Below are 19,381 nucleotides of genomic sequence, written 5' to 3' on the forward strand. Positions count from 1 at the left end.
ATATCAGCATGCACTTTTCTCAAACCGTGATTGAGAGAAGTGCAAAGTTAAGTTCGGCCTTTGATTTCAAAGTTGAGTCTCTATAGAAACCAACCAACACCCCACAATCGACGGATAAGCGCATAAACTTTTTTCCGACGTTGATTCAAGGTCAGGTAGTGTTGACAACGGCAGAGTTGACAACGGCAGAATACGGTTGGCGGATCGCACCAACACGTTCGTTGCCTCGCTCCACGAATGTTTCGATATCACATTCCGAACTCGCTAGTACAGACAGCATAAAACATAATATTACACGGAATTATTGAAAGGAAAGCCACGATGGAGGGCTCGAAAACTCCTGAGCAAGCCATTGCTCACAAGCGCAGTTTCGACGAGCAGCAAGACGAGGACTCGGCCACTATGAAGGCCAGCGAAGATCTCAAGCACACCCGCATATCTGATAAAGAGCCGACTGAAGGAGAAGCTTCCAAAGATGAGGCTGGAATCGCGAAACCTTTGTCAGACAAGGGCGGCCATACGTCAGGTTTTACAAAGGAAACCACACCAGAGCGATCAACGCGTTCGGGCGGGGAGGATGATGGAATGATGGAGCAGATATCCTCGCCGAAGAAAAAGAGAGTCAGAGAACAAGATGACGAAACGAAAGACTCCGACGGAATCTATAAAATCAGTAAAGAGCGAGTTCCTTCGAACGGAAGTGCGACAAGTGCAGATCGATCAGATAGATTGGAGCCAGAGAAGAAACGCCATCGCGATACTTTGGAGGGCGGGGCAGAAGCTGCGGCCGCTGCATCACAACAGGTGGGTCATTCAAATACTCCAACAACAATTATATGGCAGCTAACTAGTTATACCCAGGGCAAACAAGCTACCAACGGCGATGAAGAATCTAAAACGGCCGATAAGCCCAAAGGTGACGAAACTGATTCCGATAAGCGATTACAGAAAGGAGAAGGAGATACATCTACCGATATGCCTCAAACATCGTCCTCAGCATTCGCAAGCTCCGGTTTTGGGGCCCTGGCAGCATCTGGCACATCTGGGTTCGGGGCGTTGGCAGGAAAGCCCAGCATATTCGGTGGTGCGTCTGCTACTACAGCATCACCTTTCGGGGGGAATCTCAAAGAAGAACCTGCCGCCAGTAAGAGCACAAATGAGCCAAAAGCGGGAGAAGCTGGTAGCACATTCGGTGGCGCATTCGGAGGTGGCTCTACCTCTGGCTTTGGTGGCCAGACCTCTGGCGGGTTTGGAGGCGGCTTCGGCGGTACCTTAGGTGGTGGTGGCTTCGGCGGTGGCTTTGGCGGCGGCTTTGCTGCTAACCAGTCAAAGACATTGTCCACATTCGGTTCAGCGAACCCAGATACGGCTACAGCAGGAAAGCCGGCCAAAGCCTTTGGTGCCCCCGAGAGCGACGAAGAGGAGGAATCAGGAGATGATGGCGATGCTGAGGGGGATGTTGGGTCTGATGGAGAGGATGAAAGTAGCACCTTCGAGGATAAGAAAAAGCCAAAGCTGACCAAGGGTATGTCAGAAATGGATCAATACCCAACAACCTGTCTAGTTCACCAGAGACTAACTATTCTGCAGTACCCATACATGATGGCGAGGAAGACGAAGTAACACTGAGCCAATTCAGAGCGAAACTCTTCGCTATGGAGTCGAAAGAGGAAGGCTGGAAGGAAAGGGGAGTTGGAAACCTGAAAGTAAATGTTCACAAGACTTGCGTTGAGTTTGACGAATATACTGGAGCTGTGGTTCCGGGGAGCTTTGACGTCTCTCTCCGTGATGACGATGATGACGCCCCGCCAGTCATTGCCGCACGACTGGTTATGCGCCAAGAAAACACCCACCGAGTCATTTTGAATACGATCATTAATAGAGCGCTGAAGCTCGAAGAGAAGCCCTCAAACGCAGCCGGCAAAGGCTACATGTTTACAGCCTTCGATGGAACTAGGCCAGTAAACATGCTCCTGAAGGTAAGCTCACCTCTTGTATGCGGTGATCGAGTGCTAATTGCGACTAGATGAATGAGAGCAATGCGAAATTGTTTATATCGGAGGTCTCATCCGTCCAAAGTGGGCTTTTATGAGTTTGAGCTTGATGAAACGACGTATACTATGCGGATAGCCCGGCCAGGGGCGTCGCTTTGTCTCTCCCATTCCAAAATGCGGAGGCCTTTACAACAATGGGGGGCGCCATATCATGCATTCGATGAAACGATTGCTAGTCTTCTAAACAGCAGAGCACAAAAGGAGGACTTACGAGAACCTTTGTAACATTTACATCACGAACAATACCCGAGGAATGGATCTACGGTCATCAATATGAATGTTTGAGGTTGCCCATAGCCTCTCCCATAGAATTCCAATCGAAACATGATTCCAAGATAAGCTATGCACACTGTTATATTTATGTACCATTCGTAGACTGTACGAGAACAAAGGAGGCTTCATAAATAAATACCCCTAAAACCCTGCCAAAAACCACACTATAGGCGATCCAGACAACTTCTACCAACGTATTTTAATCCCCTTCCGAGTACTCTTAAATTCTCAACACTTCTCACGATAATCGAGGGGTCTCCACAGCCTTGGCAAAATTGAGTTCCGACGCGAGAGCACGTGATTTGGCGTTATATTCTTTGTCCGCTTAAGGACGCGATAAATATCAGTAACGAATGATGCGTCGAGCCTTGTAAAGCGTTTGCATTGGCCAAGTGCAGTTATGGACACCATAGGGGAAGCCCGGGCGCCTAATAAGGCTGTCCTCAAGCGCAAGAGAGCTGAGACTGGAGGAGGTAAAGTTGGAAGGGCTGAGGATCCAGCTGCGGAAAAGCCAGTGGCAACGGTTGATCCTACTAAAGTTAAAAAGGCAACCTCAAAACCATGGAGGACTACCAAAGTCCATGCTGCACCGGCAATTTACCGTCCGGCATCAGCTTCTTCAAGTTCTACGACCAGCAATACTATATGGCCTGCCTCATTTACCGCGCTCGAGAAGACGCATCGGGCGCTCAATCTTGTCTTTACATTCTGCTGCGCACGCCAACATTTGGCTACTACATTTGAGACGATAAAAACTACTGTTGAAGGCCAAATAAAACGAGAATTAAAGGTGGAAGATGTGGCCAAGATTGTTGCTCTACGGCCAACTGGTATTAACTTCTCGTTTGTCGACGAGGCTTCCCTCGATGTCGACGTGAGAGAATATGAGAAAGATGATTCTTTCAGAGGTAGTGCAATGAAGAGTTCTCGGCTTTCCGAGAAAATGGAAGGGAACGAAAGCACGGCCCAGAGAGCTGGAAAGGAAATTCTGCTGTTCGAGTTCTTGGATGGAGATTTGAAGCGAGGCAGCCAGCAAAAATCCGAAAAGGGGGGCAAGGCCAGCAGAAAGTCGAAAAGAGACGAGTTAATATTACCAAAATTCAGCCAGAAACAGATGACAGATTTAATCGAGAAGCGAAATACGAAGTTCCACAATGCAATAAATGCGTTTCTAAACCGTTGTGTGTCGTCGAATGACAATCCCGAGGAAATTTTAGAGAAAGAAGCCCAAGCATATATCCCGGAGCCATCAAACTCCACGGCCGATGCGTTGGAGTCGAAGATCAGCACCCTTCCAAAGTCAATCCCCAAAGAACGGGAGTCTATTTCTCAGATTATAAAGGAAGTTAAAGACTGCGTGTGGTATACAGGCCAGATTGTGCCTGACGGCCACCGTGTTTTCGACCGTCAAGAAGCTATATATGGTGACCTGAACTTCGTTCTCAGCCAAAATTTGGTAAACGCATTGTATAATACAAAAGGAATTACCCAGTTTTATTCACACCAGGCAGAAGCAATCAACAGTTTGAACGATGGCCACCATGTTATTGTTGCCACATCTACCAGTTCGGGCAAGAGTCTAATTTACCAACTCCCCGTACTACACGAATTGGAGCGAGACTCGAGTACGAGAGCAATGTACATCTTTCCAACTAAGGCCCTGGCACAGGACCAGAGAAGAAGCCTTAAAGAGATGATGAAGTTCATGACCGGTCTCGAGAACACTTTGGTGGAAACCTTCGATGGAGACACAGCTATGGCTGATCGGAATATCATACGTGAAGAAGGACGAATCATTTTTACCAATCCAGATATGCTTCATATCACCATCCTCCCACAGGAAGACAAATGGCGCACATTTCTTAAGAATTTGAAATTTGTGGTCGTTGATGAAATCCACGTCTACAGCGGTCTTTTTGGTTCCCATGTTGCTTTCGTCATGCGCAGGCTTCGGAGAATATGCGCGGCTTTGGGGAATCGACATATCAGATTCATATCATGCTCTGCCACTGTGGCCAATCCGACAGAGCACTTCAAGACCATCTTCGGAATTGAAGATGTTCGTTTGATAGATTTTGACGGTTCCCCGTCAGGGAGAAAGGAGTTTTTGTGCTGGAATACCCCTTTCAAAGACCCAGCCGACCCTTCAAGTGGCCGAGGAGACGCAGTGGCTGAATCTGCCCGACTTTTCTGCCAACTTATCCTTCGAGGGGTCCGAGTCATCGCCTTTTGCAAGGTTCGCCACAAGTGTGAATCTCTTGTAGCTGCGGTCAAATTTGAGTTGACAGAACTTGGACGCTCAGACTGCATGGCAAGGGTTATGGGATACCGCGGAGGCTATACACCACAAGATAGACGTCGGATTGAGACTGAAATGTTTGAGGGGAAGTTGGTGGGTGTCATTGCCACGTCGGCTCTTGAACTTGGCGTCGATATTGGATCTCTTGACGCCGTTATCACCGTTGGATTTCCATATACCATTGCAAACTTGAGGCAGCAAAGTGGCCGTGCAGGACGACGAAATAAGGACTCCCTTTCTGTGTTAGTCGGCGACTGCTTTCCAACAGATCAGTACTATATGCAGAACCCGGACGAGATCTTCACAAAACCAAACTGCGAGCTCCAAGTCGACTTGCAGAATATGCTAGTGGTTGAGGGTCACGTCCAATGTGCAGCATATGAGTTGCCAATCCGACCAAAAGAGGATGCTCTTTATTTTGGAAAATCTCTTCCCGCAATAGCAGAAGAACGGCTTGAGAAGGATGGTCTAGGTTTTTATCATTGCAACGAACGATACCGGCCCATGCCATCCAAGTTTGTAGCTATACGTGATACTGAAGAGGATCACTTCGCAATCATCGATATAACGCACGGAAAGAATATCGTCTTGGAAGAACTGGAAGCCTCTCGAGCCTTCTTTACACTGTATGATGGTGGGATTTTCATGCACCAAGGAAACACATACCTTGTGAAAGAGTTTAATCCGGACCGTAAAATTGTTCGTGTGGAGCTTGTCAAGGTCGATTGGACGACACAGCAAAGAGACTTCACAGACATCGATCCGATTGAAACAGAGGCAATGCGACGTATTACTGGGTCTCCATCTCGAGCCTTCTATGGCACTATCAAGATCCAGCAAACTGTTTTTGGGTTTTTCAAAGTCGACCGGAGAGGGCGCAAGATGGATGCAGTTGAAGTTGATAACCCCCCGATAATACGCTTCAGCAAAGGAATGTGGCTCGATGTCCCCAAGCATGCTCTGGATATTCTTGTTGAGAAGAGGCTTAATGTCGCAGGGGCCATCCATGCGGCTGAACATGCCATACTGAGCCTAATGCCGAACTTTGTTGTCAGCATGCCTGGAGATGTCAGAACGGAATGTAAGGTGGCCGTCAAGGAATTTGCAAGGAAAGAGACAGCAAGAAAACGTCCTGCGCGGCTCACCTTCTATGACGCCAAAGGGGGAGCTGGTGGCTCTGGGATCAGCACCAAAGCCTTCGAGTTTGTGGATATGCTTCTCCGCCAAGCGATTCAACGAGTGGAGGCTTGCCATTGCCATGATGGGTGCGTCGAATGCGTCAACTCCGAGTTCTGCAAACATGCCAATGAGGTGATGAGCAAAGCTGGCAGCCAGGTGGTTCTGAAGAGTTTGCTGAATATGGAAATCGACGTTGACTCGTTGCCCATGGGGCCCGAACAATTCAGTCCTTCCGGGATCGAGACCGTAGTTCTTGCAGAGCAAGTTCTTCCCCTGGCAGAGGAATAATAGAGGAGAACTCGAGTGTAGTGAGTGGGGTGGAATCGTCAGTCCCTGGCAAGTAGAGCGGAGAGGATGTGGACTTACATACTGTTGTAAAAGCTAGGCCGTAGGATTACCAGACGCTTGTAGAGTATTATGAATTACGAATTTATGAGAAACGTTCTGAAAATTAAATATTCATAAATATACTTTAAACTACAGAATGTCATGGCGTCGTGTCGGGTTTGATAAATATATCAAAGAAAGTTCTTGCTAATAATATATCACTCGATATCATGGAAGCATTATGTAGATTAAAGATGGCTTGCATATAGAACGAGAAGCTGCGAGCATCAAACTGATTGTCTCGAACTTCCCGGCCGAATCTATGAGACGCTATTCAAAAAGAGACAAAGATGTTGTAAAGAAAGCCAATGGCGGCGTCTATATACACCCTTATAATTCCTTGCACAGTGGATTCCGTCCGACAGATATCTTAAAAAACAAGAGATCAGTAATAGTACTACTGGTATTCTCGTTTTGAAGGAGCGAATCGGCCCAGCTGAAAGATTGAGACCCGGTCGATTCCTATAAGACGGGTGGCCCAATATAGAAGATTCGTACAAAGATATTATACCGTATATGAAAGATATGTTTGCTTGTCCGCCTAAACGCGTCCTTTCATTGTTCTCTATTCGAGGGCCGTTGCCACAGCACTGAAGCACCGAGAATATCTCCGCTGTTCGCGCTGATACTGGAATTCGACTCTAACTTGGACATAAGATTAGTCGCTACCCTTTGACGTGTAGGCGTTTACTCGGCAACACGTCCTCGCCCTTATTTAATAACCTTGAAGCACGTCTTTCTTCCTTCCGACTTACATCTTCAACCCCAACACAACCACCACAACAGAACATCCCCCTTCTTCCTTCGTTGCTTCTTCATGCTTTAAACCTCGGGGGTTATCAGAAGCCCCCTCGGACCTTTGATCAAGCTCTTCCCGTTCAAAACATCATCTCTCGCCATAACAACACTGCGTGAGAATCATGGCTCCCTCACCCCACAACACACGAGCTGTTATCATGAACCGAAGCAGTTCTCCTAAACTGCTCAGTGCATATAACACACGATCTGCCATCATGAATCAGCAGAGTGCCTCCAACCACCTCGGTGCCTATGGCACACGATCTGTCGCCATCAACCGGCACAGTGCCTCTGACAAGATCGGTGTTTCTGACAAGCTCGGTGCTTCTGTCAACCTTGATGCTTCTGTCAACCTTGATGCTTCTGCCAACCTTGATGCTTCTATCAACCTTGATGCTTCTGCCAACCTTGGTGTTTGTGTCAACCTTGGTGCCCCTGGCTACCTTGGTGCTTCTGACTACCTTGGTGCCTCTGACTACCTCGGTGCTTCTGATTACCTTGGTGCTTCTGACAAGCCCAGAGCCTCCAGCAAGCTCAGTGCCTATAGCACAGGCTATTCCACCACGGATCTGAAGAGTGCCTCTGACAAACTCAATGCCTATGACATGTCATCCATCACGAGGAACCAGTACAATGTCTCCAACAAGATCAGCACTTATGACATTTCATCCGTCACAAGAAGCCAATTCACTGATATCTTGCGCGTGGGACGGGAAGAGACCTCCCTGGACAAGCAGTGCCTGGACCCAGATTGCAACGACTTCTGCCAAGGTGCCAAAGGTAAGGCGACAAAAGAGATCCACCACATATCTTCAGTCGCTGACATGCAACTGTGTAGATAAGTCTTCCAAGGCGGAGGATGACTTCTCCCTCAACATGGACGGCGTCCTGAATGCCTTCAGCCCATTCGGCCGCACCAGCTTGCCTCCTATCCCAGAGCACACCACGCCGACCAAAACTTCCCAAGCTTCTGGTCCAAACCTCCGTGATCTTGGGCTCACCACCAGCAACCCATCCATTAGTGACCCCGATCTGCTGGTCTACCCAGGCCTTCGCAAACGTGTCGGGAGGTATTTTGAAACCCGCAAGCCAATCCCAGAGGGCTGGACATGGTCCGTCGACAGCACGCTCACTGCCGCTGCTTCCTTGTACGCGCCCACCCAAAGCACCATCAGTGTCGCATTGACCGATTCATCGACCATCGCTTCTGGCAGCGTAACGGAGCTCAGCCAAGCTGGCCCCTCTCGCCCGTCGACGCCTCAAATGGGACCCTATCAAATGGGACCCTATCAAATGGGTCCCTATCAAATGAGCCCCGGCCCGCCGACGCCTCAAACGGGTCCCTATCAAATGGCCCTCTATAAAATGAGCCCCCCTCCAGAGGCCCCCCTTCAAATGGCCCTCGTTCAATCGCGCCCCTCTCAAATGGGGCCCCTCACAGCTGGGCCTGGCAACCCTCTCGATCCGATCGCCGTAATCGGCAAGATGCGAGAGATCCAGACTGAGGGCATGCAGCCATTCGGGCCATCTCGTTTCCTTAGTCATCCCCATGGAAACCCCACCGGCAACCCCAACGGCAACTACCTGGGTACCATGAGTGCCGCCTCGAACCAGATGACCAACCTGCCTGACCATCTGAACACATGCATCTGGGTCGAAGGTGCGCCTGCCGACTTGACCTACTACGAGATGCTGAGGAGCATCCGCCACTGCGGAAAGGTGTACTCCGTGCACATCAACCCTCCCAGGGAGAAGCACTTCACTGCCGCCGCCAAGATCGCTTTCTGCACACGCCTCGGGGCTGAGAACTTCTTTCACCAGGCCCACTCGGGGTATGGCATCGTCATCCGTGGCCGCCGCCTCTGTGTCCGCTGGAACAGGAATAAGTACCGTGAGAACTTCAACCGCGCCGAGTCTCGCGTTCTGAGAATCTCCGGACCCTCCGCGTATATCAACTACCCGGTTCTAGGAGAGTACTTCAGTCGTCTCTTCTACTTCAATCTCATCTGGGTTCAGGAGCTGTCGCCTGGAGTCATGATCTGGGAGTTTTCGAGCATCCTCGCTCAGGCTCATTCGGCCAAGCAGGCTATTGAGCGTGAACCTGCCATGATGAACCTCGTCCGTATCAAGTATGAGCGCGACCCTTGCGAGTGAAGTGGGCCGGGACATTTGACTGCTTATCTGGCGTCAATATTTGATTTCTTGATTTTGTGTCGAAAAGTATGGCGGAGGTCGAATATCCTCGTAATTCCGTTTTCACCTGAGGGTAGTGGAATGAGTTGGAATGTTGGCTCGTGTTGATGCTGCCAATGGAAGAAATTGGGTATCTGGAAGCTCATACATGCGTTCTCATCGTTAGGTGAGCGTCATCTTGTGTAGATGGAGGGAATGAATTCTACTGGATAACAATGTAATCATGCATTGAAGATGAGGAACGCCGACGCTGGATACTGATAGGACGGCACTCCCTCCAGACATGGTTGAGAATGGATAGTAGCCTGATGAATATGAATATTTACAATTGTGTCACTACACATTCGCATATTTGGTGACACAGTGACCACCATGCCTTCATATAATTCGGAAAATCTTATTCTCCGCCAGCAACTAACCGGCATAAGGAGGCCCTTGCCGCCGTTCAAGCTTGATGTGCACAGCAAGCACAGCACAAGCAATGGGGCGTGTTAAATTCTGTTTGATTCCTATGTGTGTAACCCCGAAAGGCTTTTACCATGTTCGCCATCCCCTTAAAAACAAATATAAACACGCTTGACCTGCAATCCAATTTCAAGTTATAATAAACATCGCTATGCACAAGCAGAGGTGGAATACAAACACGATACTATGTCATGACACTAATGTGCATCACTTATCAATGGCCTTCCGCCGGAGCTGCAGCTCCTCCCTCAGCTGCTCCTCCGTGGTGTGCGGGATTCGGGTAATAGAAAGCCGCCACGGCAATGATGATATATACAATCACCAGTAGAGCACCTTCCAGATAGTTGCTCTTGAGGTCCTTGAGGAAATTACCCACGACAATAATGGACAGGATGACGACAACAATTGTGAAGAGGTCAAAGTTTAGGTCCAGGTCGCGATGAAGACCCCAACTAACGATGACGGCCAGAGGTGCATTAAACAGTGCAGTCTGGATAGTTGCTCCCAAAATGTGGGCCAAGGCAAAGTTCATGGAATTGTCCCAGGCTTCGTCGATGGCAGTTATGTGTTCTGCGGCTTTCTCCACGAGTGGGACGAGAATTAAGCCCATAAATAGATCTGAGACTCCCTTATTCTCGACTATGTGTGGGATCTCCATCACCAGGGAGATGGCCATTAAAGTCACCAGCGCGACGGCGATGGCCAAGGCAAGAACAGACTCTGTTAGAGTCAGCCTGGGCTTTATGATGTCCTGTTCGCGATCCGCATCCCCATGCTCGTCTTTCAAGAAAATGGCATCGTAAATGCTGTGGTGAGATCGCATATTAAAGAATATGTAGAAGCCGTATGATATAATAAGCAGAATTGCCGTGATTCGGGAAATTTGCAGAACTGCCGTTTTCAGATTCTCAGGTGTAATATCGCTGCTAGTCTGAAGTGCGTTGTAGAAAGCTGTCGGAACGACAAGACCAAGGCCACTAAAACTCAGATTTAGCTTTGCACACAGTTTTGACAGAAGTCGGCACCTACGCAATAAGTAACAGGCCATTTCCCACTTCACTAATAGCCTCATCGAATGTCTGCTCGTTGCGGCGAAGGCCACCGACGAAGAAGCAGAGCCCGAGACAAAGCAACATCGTCGCCAAGACAGAGCCCAGTATAGCAGCTTGGATGACAAGATATTCGCCCTGGGTGAGAAGCACCATAAACAACACAATCTCAATAATAGATCCAAAGGTCGTCTCCATCAAGACTCCCAAAACTCTCGGCAGCTTCCGGCTGAACTCCTGGCCAACGAAGCCAACAAGGTTGGCACTCGGGACCATGGCGATGTAGCTGAGGATGAAGATAATCAGGTTGAGGTCGGGTCGGGCGTATCGAACTGCCAGAGCAGCGGGCACAAAGGGCCACAATATGTTGACGCACATCGATGCATGGCATGATGAGATAAAGCAGATTCGGAGGAAGTGCCATGGGTGAATCCAGGATCTGCCACTCTCCCCGTCGGGGGCAATTCCTTTTGTAACTCTCAGACCAGCTTCGTTGACGACATGTTGTCCAGCTAAACGGCGCTTTTCAGCTACAGCGGTGGGTGCAGAAGAGGGAGAGTTCATTTCCACATCAGCGTCAGCGGGAGCTGTGCCCTTTTCCTCCCCGTCTGGCGCTTTACCGCCTCGGTGGAAAATTCCCATGATGAGAGGTGATTGAGCTATTGAAGCTGCTGGGTCAAGTTTTACTAAGTGCTACTCGTCTGTCAGCAGGAGCGTGTCACTAGGTCGTCATCCTTGGGCGTGGGTGATTTATGGGAGCTACAGCCTTTGTTGATGGGAAGTAAACAAAGCACAACAATACGGTGGGAATAAGGGAAGGGAAATTAACAAGAAAAGACCATCATCAATGAGAGCAACATGAACTTATTCTGTCTGGTTGGTACTTGCAAAACACGAGCTAAAGACGTCTAGACCTTGGCATTTGAAGGCGCAGCAAGCAAGTGCGGGATATGCGCTGGGAAATGCGCTGGGAAATGCGCTGGCATCAAGGTTGTGGGACTTGTGGCGAGTGGTGGAGTGGTGAACTGGTTGGCATCGAATAAGGATCAACATTTTGGAAACGAGGGAGTCGGAGAAACAAGCAACGGGACAGCGGAGTCAGAGAAACAAGCAACGGGACAGCTCATCTTGGAACTCCTGAAATCACGGGAGCAATAGATCTGACGGGTTAGTAGGGAGCTTGGCGCCTAGGTTCCTGCTTCCTCCACAGCAATTTAACAGGCGCTAACCCAGCTAATCCCGTGATTTGCAGCCCTCCCACCTATTTTAGGGGTACTATTCGCGAGACATCAGCTGAATCCAATTGTGATTGCCATCGAATTGAGGAAAAGATCTCCAAGCCAATACATATTGGGGAGTGTCCCGTACATGTCGACGAATAATATTCACAGCTGAACTCACCCGAGAGACCAATTACATGGCTTGTCTGTGGATTACTGGTTATGCGCCTACCACCGGGGTGCCGAACGTCGTTCATGGAGTTGTGATACAGGGCAAGTAGCAGCTCAGGCAGTTTGATCAACATCCCCAGACAATCCCAGAAGCAGACCGAGAACACTGCAAACGATATGTTATGCCCTATTATATAAACAAGCTCCAAGCTCCAAGCTCCAAGCTCCATGCCTCTTCCCTATTAGTTCTACAGCTCTAACCGGATCAGAATCCCCAGAGTATTATTCTACATTACAATTATCCTTAAGTCTTTGGTCTCGTCTTTGCATCAAGTGAAATGGGTATCATCAATCAATCGCTCTACAACGTCACCGTTGCGTCTCCCTCCCCACTCTCAGCTGGCGTTTCTTCATCCAGGTTCAAAGTGTGCACTGGTGGCTCCTTTTCACTGTCTTTGGCTGCTTCAGGCGTTTCTGCCTCCTCTTTCACCTTGGATTCCTCCACCTTCTTCTCATCGGCGGATTCTGGCTCTGAAGAGGCATTTTCTGATGGTTTGCTGTTGTCCTTTTCAATCTTGTCTTCGCCCTCATGCTCCTTGGCATCCTCTGGGGCACTCTCTGGCTCCTCCGACGCCTTCTCCGGAGCCTCATCAACGATGATTGTCATCTCTGCAAGCTCCTCGGCAGGCTCCTGATTAGAGCTCTCGCTGTCCCTAATCTTCTGATCTTCCTCCTGCTTCGCTTCTTTCTCTTCTTTGATTTTCAGCGTCTTTAAGCGTTGTGCCATGTCAGACTCTTCCTCTTCAGCCTCAATAACTGTAGTTACCGCAGCTCCTGTCGATGGCGAAGACCGTATATGTCTCCTGGTATTGGTACGGCTGGCAGCCATTAAATGCATGTCCTCCTCTCCAGTAGTTGATGAATTGCTCAAGGCAGGTGGATCAGGCTTCAGTATGGTATGTATGACTTTCGGTTCCGCAACTGGCTCAAGCCCCTCCGCCTCTGGGGGCAACTTGTAGTTCTCGGCGGGTAGAAGCTCGTAATTGTCGCAAACGGTCTTAAATAGGACATATAACCCTGTTTGTCCCTCCACTTGCCAGAACACGCCCATGTGTTGAAACCACGCATGCGCAAAGATGCGGTGGAGTCGCCTGAAAATATTCGTCAGGTGCTTGACACCGGTGCTTTTATCGTCCATAACACCCCCCGATGTAAGGCTCAAACGGCTGGGGAAGATCTTCTGGCTCGTGACTACGTTGGTCGCCCAGTCAAGGGTGTGGCAGCAGTAATCGATAGCGCAGCAGGACTTTGGCGACTCGTGAACGGCGCATAGAAATTGCCATTCCGAAGCGCGCATCTCGGGGCAGGTGGACGCAGAGCATGCTGGCGTGTCGAATAGAAAGCCAACAATGAGATCGTTGCACTTGTTTATGAGGAAGCGGCAGAGCTCGTACAGCCACAGCGCACGGTCGACCCCAAATGGAGGTGTAGCTAGAAGAGATGCGGTTTGCCTATTTATAGGGACGATAGTTGATGCCGATGGTCGGGTATGGTGGTGGTGTAAGGCTTTGAGATGCTCTTGTAATTGGAAGGCAGAATCAAGCTGGGGTTTTCTTAGTATCACAACGCACATGCAAGGGATCAAACTTTTTTACCTCCATCAGCGGCACAAGCGGTGGCCCAGCAGCCATGTCTGCTCCCTTCGTCCCAGGGTGAATCCTTCTGCTTGAATTCGAATCTATAATGCTCTGCTCCATAGCGTTCTCGAGGTTATTGCTGGAATCTTGAATGGACGGTGACTTCGGGCCAATCTGGATTTCTGTTGGCGGCGGCGGGCTTGGTAGCCGCGGTGAGCTCGGGGGCAAAGACATCTTGGAACGAGGCTCAAGTTGAGGAGTTGGCAACAATGAGTCCCCTGAGAGCACAGCAGGCGCTTAAATTCGATGTTCTCTTGTCACGTAAAGCCTGTTCGGTACAGCAACCAACGCCGTCGTCACATTAGAAGGTCTGGATCATTGGTCGGGCCGTTGGCGCCAGTTTTCTAAAATATATTGACAGTTATGGCACGTGACAAACATCAGATTTATACATCATGCTCGTCGTGAAGGCACTATTGTTTTTAAATTTGTAGCTTGCTTTGCAACCCCATAGACGCCATGGATATATATGAAGATGATGAGCCTCCACAGCTCGTTGACGCCGAAACTGAGTTGGTTTCAAATGAGGTAGAGGATAAAGTTGGAGACAATGTCAAGGTACCTCTTACAATTGTCACTGGTAAGAAATTATAAAACAGAAAATAGAAATGATACTGAACATTTATAGGATATTTGGGTGCTGGAAAAACGACATTGATGAATTACATCTTGACAGAACAACACGGCAAAAAGATAGCTGTGATATTAAATGGTATTGTTACCACTTAATCCTACCCCGCAAAATAAACTACAGTATACTGATGTTATATTTAGAATTTGGAGATTGTAAGTCACCGGAAGCCGCAGAAATACGGTGCCCAAGCTGATAGATATAGCCGTCGATATCGAAAAATCGATATCCGTGAGCAAAGATGGGGATCAAGTGGAGGAATGGTTAGAAGTTGGCAATGGCTGTATTTGCTGCTCCGTCAAGTCGGTAACCTCAAGAGTTTGAGCTTGGAAACGCACTAATAGAATAATGCAGAGACATTGGAGTGACAGCTATCGAGACGCTCATGAAGAAAAGTGGCGCATTTGACTACATTCTCTTGGAAACTACAGGACTTGCAGACCCGGGGAATATTGCGCCTCTGTTTTGGATGGACGAAGAACTTGGAAGCAGCATCTACCTGGACGGCATTGTTACTCTCGTTGATGCCAAGAATATCCTGAAAAGCCTCGACGAACCGGCTCCTGAGACAACAGATCATGGTGATCACCATGGTCCCGTTCTTACTACTGCGCATCTTCAAATCTCACACGCAGACGTGGTTGTTATCAACAAGGCTGATCTTGTTAGCGAAGAAGAGTTGGAAGTAGTCAAAGACCGGGTGGGAGCTATTAATGGCCTCGCAAAGATACATGTCACTCGGCAAGGCAAGGTTCCACAGCTTGAAGGTTTCCTTCTAGACTTGCATGCGTATAATAATGCTGAAGGGATGGACATGGCCGAGAAGGGCCACAGCCACCTGGATCCGGTAAGTCATCCGAGCTTTTATCTTGTATACCATCATGGCCACTAACTAAAACTAGAGGATCTCAACTGTGACGATCAAAGTTCCCCCGCTCAAGGAGGAACAACTTCCCAAGTTGGACGCTTGGCTCCGATCCATCCTCTGGGACTCAAAATTGCCAGATTCATCGACGGAGCCTGCCACGACCTCCTTGGAGCAATCACCGTTTGAGATATACAGGCTGAAAGCTAGACTACCTATGAGTGATGGTAGCATCAAAATCGTCCAGGGTGTTCGAGATGTCTTTGAGATCAAAGATGCCTTGGAACAGACTCAGCCTGAGCTCAAGGAAGGTAAGATTGTGGTGATTGGAAGGGATATGGCAAATCTAGGCCTTGAGCGTAGTTATTTCAGCACAGTAGATATATAGCATTTGTGAGGCTATTCTATTCAGTTGAGATCGATATTTTCTAAAAGATTAACAAACGTGAGATTCCTTCAAATATACTTGCCCAAATATGCACATCCTTATCTTAAAATGTTAAGAATACTAGTTAGCGTAGTAATATTGTCAGCTTCTGAGTGAGAATGGTCCATTTGAGAGTTGGATTCTTCCTCTTTTGTCGTTCCGTTTCCACATGCTCCAACCCCACGTGACATACATACGTTGGTTGGTTGTTTGACATCGTCGCCTCACATTGGGTCATAGCCGAAATACGCGATACCCGATCCAGCTACAGCAAGGCGGTCAACCCTCCCTTTGAAACCTGACGATATCATCGCATAGCATGCATGTCCACGTTAACATTGTTTGAACTGCACAGAAACCACCTCCAACACCTCAACCTCCTGAACAGCCGAAACTCCACATCTCAATCGAACTATAGAGATCTCGCGAACCTCCTCCTTACCCCGACAACATCCAAGTGCAACAATGAACAGACCAGGTTCGTGCCTCTCGATTCTCGATTGCTTCGCCTCCCCAACCTGCCCCGCGCTCCCACGTCGATTTGCATAGCTGCAGTTACCAGAGTACTGTCGCGTGCTCATGGATAGTATCCCTTGGTACTGTTATGCCAGGCACTGGTAGCCTCTCTTTAATATGCCCCGCGCTCTCACGCCGATGTAGGGAGGCGCGAGGCGGTTACCAGGGCACTGTCGCGTGCTGGGGATATAGCCTCATGCCATTTGCCATGACAGGCATTGACAACCGTGTTTACCCTGTCAGGCATTGGTAGCCTCTTGCGATGAGCTTGGAATACCAGTGGCGTTTACCCATGCTAACTACTGTTCAACAGGAGCAGCGCCACAGTCGCTCCGTGGTCTACCGAACGGCTTTTCGAGTCAACAACAATCAATAGGGCCGTCGAGGAATGCCCCGGCGAGGATGGTCAATGGCAAGATGAGTGCGGATACAGCATACCCAGTCTAGATGTGGACAGATATTGATTGAGACCCTATAGCACCCAGTAACGGGGCCACTTGGGCATTTGGCGGTGTCCCTATGGGCACCGCTGGGCTTCCTAGCCAGCGACAGACCACTGCTCCGATGACAAGTTTTGCCCAGTCGATTGGGAGCTCTCAGCCTGCAGCCCCTCTAGATATGTCGTAAGTGCTGTCATGTTTCCCAACCCTCAGTTTCTCCTCCCATTCGCCGTTGATTCACATATGTCTTCGTCGCTACATCGCGACGGTCACGAAGTGGTTCCTCACGCTCTGGTTGCAAATCGTTGCTAGTTCCGCATCTGTGCCCAGAAGCTTGTGAAATCAGCATTTGACAGCAGAATCGACGTACCGTCGGAGGCAAGGTTTCACGTAGATTTTGGAGCTAATATAATACTGGTAGTGAATTTCCATCACTGTCAAATAACCCTTCACACCAAACCTCCAGCTCCGCGCAGTCCACATGGGCAATGCCAGGTGCACGTCAACAGGGGCAGGCTGCAAGCCATCGCCCTCAACACGGCATTTTACCCGCGCAACAACAAAGACAAAGCCAAACACAACAGCAGACGCAGCAACAGCAAGACGATCTTTTCTCCTCGTCATCCCAGCTCCCAAGTTCTCAAAGTGGTTTCCGATTCGGTGGACAAAATGCCGTGGGACAGTTATCTCAACCTCAAGAAAGTGCGGCAGAAGAGTTCCCTCCGTTAAATCGGAATGCAAACGGAGAGATTGGCCAAGATCGTAATCTGGGTTCGTTGCAGAGCCCAGGTTTTGGCGCTCCTTCAAGCACCCTCGGGTTTCCTGCTGGGGGCAGTGGCGCCCAGGCTTCCAGGAGCAACGGCCTGCTTAATGCCGTTAATACGGGCAACAGAGCTGCGCCAGCAAACCCGCGCGATAACTCAGTAAACGTGCCAGGTATGTTGAAATAGTCCACAACTTTTATTGGGCAAAACTTACGATTCACCTAGGTCCTCAAACGTCTCAAAATCCACCGTCAAGCCTTGAGAAGGACTCGATAGTATGTCATTTACTTGGTTATGCAGATTGGCTCTAACTTTTTCCAGGGATTTAGCAGACCGCCACTATCAGAAGCTGCAGACAATTTAAGTCCACACGGCCAGCCAGCAACTACAGACGCCAAAAGTATACCTTATAATCAAACCCTACCACCTCAATCTCAACCAAAGGGGTTTGAAGCCGATCCCGCGGATGAAGCCGGCCCTATTAGCCAAGATCCACTTCCAGGGATGAGTGACAGGGACCGATATGGCCTTAAGGGGCTGATTGAGATGCTCAAAGGCCCATATCCGGACCAGGCTGCACTCATAACTGGTGTTGATATTGCTGCCCTTGGATTCGACCTGAACACCACTGAGTAAGTCTTCTTCTCCCCCGCATTTCGGAGACCGCTGGTTACTAACTATGCCCCGCAGGCGCTTGTCAGAGACCATCTGGTCACCATGGGATGACGTTCCAGCAAGGCCGGATATTCCACAGCACACCATTCCGGATTGCTATCAGGTCCACAACGTCCAGCCCATCGAGAACAAGCTGTCCAACTTCAGTGATGAAACGTTAATGTTCATGTTCTACAACAACCCTCAAGATATCCAACAAATGATTGCAGCGCAGGAGCTGTAAGTGGCTCTCTTTCAGATTGTGGGTCTCACATACTGACATCTTCCTAGTACCAACCGCAACTGGCGTTATCACAAGAAGCTTTCAATGTGGCTGACGAAGGACGACATGATGCAGCCACAACTCCTCGGAAACGGCACAGAGCGCGGCTACTACGTCTTCTTCGACCCTAAACTCTGGTCCCGCGAGCGCGTAAGTTCACTTCCCATCCATCAGCATTCAAAGGCGCGGTCACTAACGCCTCCTAGCGCGAGATGCTGTTAAGCTACATCGATCTGGAGGTTGTACCTAACGGCCCAGCAGGCCCGATATCGTAGTCCAGCCAGCAGCTGCGGGAATCGGACGTTTAGATAGGCCCCCAACATAGCTTATTCCCCGGCCACCGCCTCTGGTGACCCCTGGCGCACAAAAAACCTTGTATTCCGACCTCCGGTATTCCGACCTCCGTCCGTCCATAAACCCTCTCCCTTCGCTCTGGTCCACACACACACACACACATACAAGCCCGCCTGTACCATCTCCCACCCCGTCGGGGTCACGACGGCGATCTAGTCACATTCCGGCGTTCCGTTTTCCGATCTCGTTGTTTCTCCAACTATCATTTCTCAGGCGCACAGTTTCGCCACCACCGGCGGAAGGTGGTGGCTGGGGGGGTTAAAGGGGGAAGGGAGGGGGGTGTTTATATGCTTTCTTTGCTTTGGGTGCCTCCACGGCTGGGTTGGGGTGGGGGTGGATGGGAGTGGTGGGGGCGTGGCTACTGTGTGGCTTGCATACCTGGCTGGGTTGGGAGTGTCTGTTTTTGTTTTTTATTGTTTATGGGGGTTGGTTGGGGGTGGGGTTAGGAATCTGATAATGGAGTGGGTTCTTGGACTTCTTCTTTTGGGGGGTGTGGTGTGATGGTGATGTGGTGTCGTTTGTGAGGTTTGTGTCCTGACTGCAGCTGGAGGCGGTGGCGAGTGGCGTGAAGGCCGATACGATGAGCTCGCTCTAGGTGCCGGGTCTACACGCCAAGTGGCATGCATCACGATCGCCTACTTGGCGCTGCCCTACGAGGTAAA

At 49.5% G+C, this 19,381-nt stretch overlaps 7 protein-coding genes across 7 annotated transcripts; 5 read left to right on the forward strand and 2 right to left on the reverse strand.

Annotated features, from left to right (window-relative positions):
- The first annotated feature begins 71 nt into the window (after window positions 1-71).
- VC83_02099 (uncharacterized protein) lies at window positions 72-2,389 on the forward strand. Its single transcript, XM_024465768.1, has 4 exons — window positions 72-804; window positions 862-1,525; window positions 1,591-1,979; window positions 2,027-2,389. The coding sequence occupies exons 1-4, from the start codon at window positions 322-324 to the stop codon at window positions 2,090-2,092; spliced, it is 1,602 nt and encodes a 533-aa protein (XP_024326796.1). The 5' UTR covers window positions 72-321; the 3' UTR covers window positions 2,093-2,389.
- A 192-nt stretch (window positions 2,390-2,581) lies between these two features.
- On the forward strand, window positions 2,582-6,246 carry VC83_02100 (uncharacterized protein). The gene has a single exon (XM_024465769.1). The coding sequence runs from the start codon at window positions 2,728-2,730 to the stop codon at window positions 6,091-6,093; it is 3,366 nt and encodes a 1,121-aa protein (XP_024326980.1). The 5' UTR covers window positions 2,582-2,727; the 3' UTR covers window positions 6,094-6,246.
- Window positions 6,247-6,304: 58 nt separating this feature from the next.
- On the forward strand, window positions 6,305-9,144 carry VC83_02101 (uncharacterized protein; the record flags this gene model as incomplete). Its single annotated transcript, XM_024465770.1, has 2 exons — window positions 6,305-7,770; window positions 7,829-9,144. The coding sequence occupies exons 1-2, from the start codon at window positions 7,113-7,115 to the stop codon at window positions 9,142-9,144; spliced, it is 1,974 nt and encodes a 657-aa protein (XP_024326981.1). The 5' UTR covers window positions 6,305-7,112.
- Window positions 9,145-9,862: 718 nt separating this feature from the next.
- VC83_02102 (uncharacterized protein) lies at window positions 9,863-11,339 on the reverse strand (the record flags this gene model as incomplete). Its single annotated transcript, XM_024465771.1, has 2 exons — window positions 9,863-10,625; window positions 10,678-11,339. 2 exons carry the CDS (start codon window positions 11,337-11,339, stop codon window positions 9,863-9,865), a joined length of 1,425 nt encoding a protein of 474 aa, XP_024326978.1.
- Window positions 11,340-12,000: 661 nt separating this feature from the next.
- VC83_02103 (uncharacterized protein) lies at window positions 12,001-14,045 on the reverse strand. Its single transcript, XM_024465772.1, has 2 exons — window positions 13,744-14,045; window positions 12,001-13,691 (listed from the first exon to the last, which is right to left on the reverse strand). The coding sequence occupies exons 1-2, from the start codon at window positions 13,957-13,959 to the stop codon at window positions 12,450-12,452; spliced, it is 1,458 nt and encodes a 485-aa protein (XP_024326979.1). The 5' UTR covers window positions 13,960-14,045; the 3' UTR covers window positions 12,001-12,449.
- Window positions 14,046-14,181: 136 nt separating this feature from the next.
- VC83_02104 (uncharacterized protein) lies at window positions 14,182-16,012 on the forward strand. Its single transcript, XM_024465773.1, has 6 exons — window positions 14,182-14,365; window positions 14,414-14,497; window positions 14,560-14,571; window positions 14,622-14,718; window positions 14,771-15,263; window positions 15,319-16,012. The coding sequence occupies exons 1-6, from the start codon at window positions 14,245-14,247 to the stop codon at window positions 15,667-15,669; spliced, it is 1,158 nt and encodes a 385-aa protein (XP_024326982.1). The 5' UTR covers window positions 14,182-14,244; the 3' UTR covers window positions 15,670-16,012.
- On the forward strand, window positions 16,013-19,025 carry VC83_02105 (uncharacterized protein). The gene is made up of 9 exons (XM_024465774.1): window positions 16,013-16,186; window positions 16,538-16,645; window positions 16,703-16,847; window positions 17,086-17,600; window positions 17,654-17,703; window positions 17,750-18,060; window positions 18,119-18,322; window positions 18,374-18,515; window positions 18,572-19,025. The coding sequence occupies exons 1-9, from the start codon at window positions 16,174-16,176 to the stop codon at window positions 18,638-18,640; spliced, it is 1,557 nt and encodes a 518-aa protein (XP_024326983.1). The 5' UTR covers window positions 16,013-16,173; the 3' UTR covers window positions 18,641-19,025.
- The last annotated feature ends 356 nt before the right edge of the window (window positions 19,026-19,381 follow it).

This window comes from Pseudogymnoascus destructans (assembly GCF_001641265.1).
Source record: "Pseudogymnoascus destructans isolate 20631-21 unplaced genomic scaffold scaffold_4, whole genome shotgun sequence".
NCBI lineage: Eukaryota > Fungi > Ascomycota > Leotiomycetes > Thelebolales > Thelebolaceae > Pseudogymnoascus > Pseudogymnoascus destructans.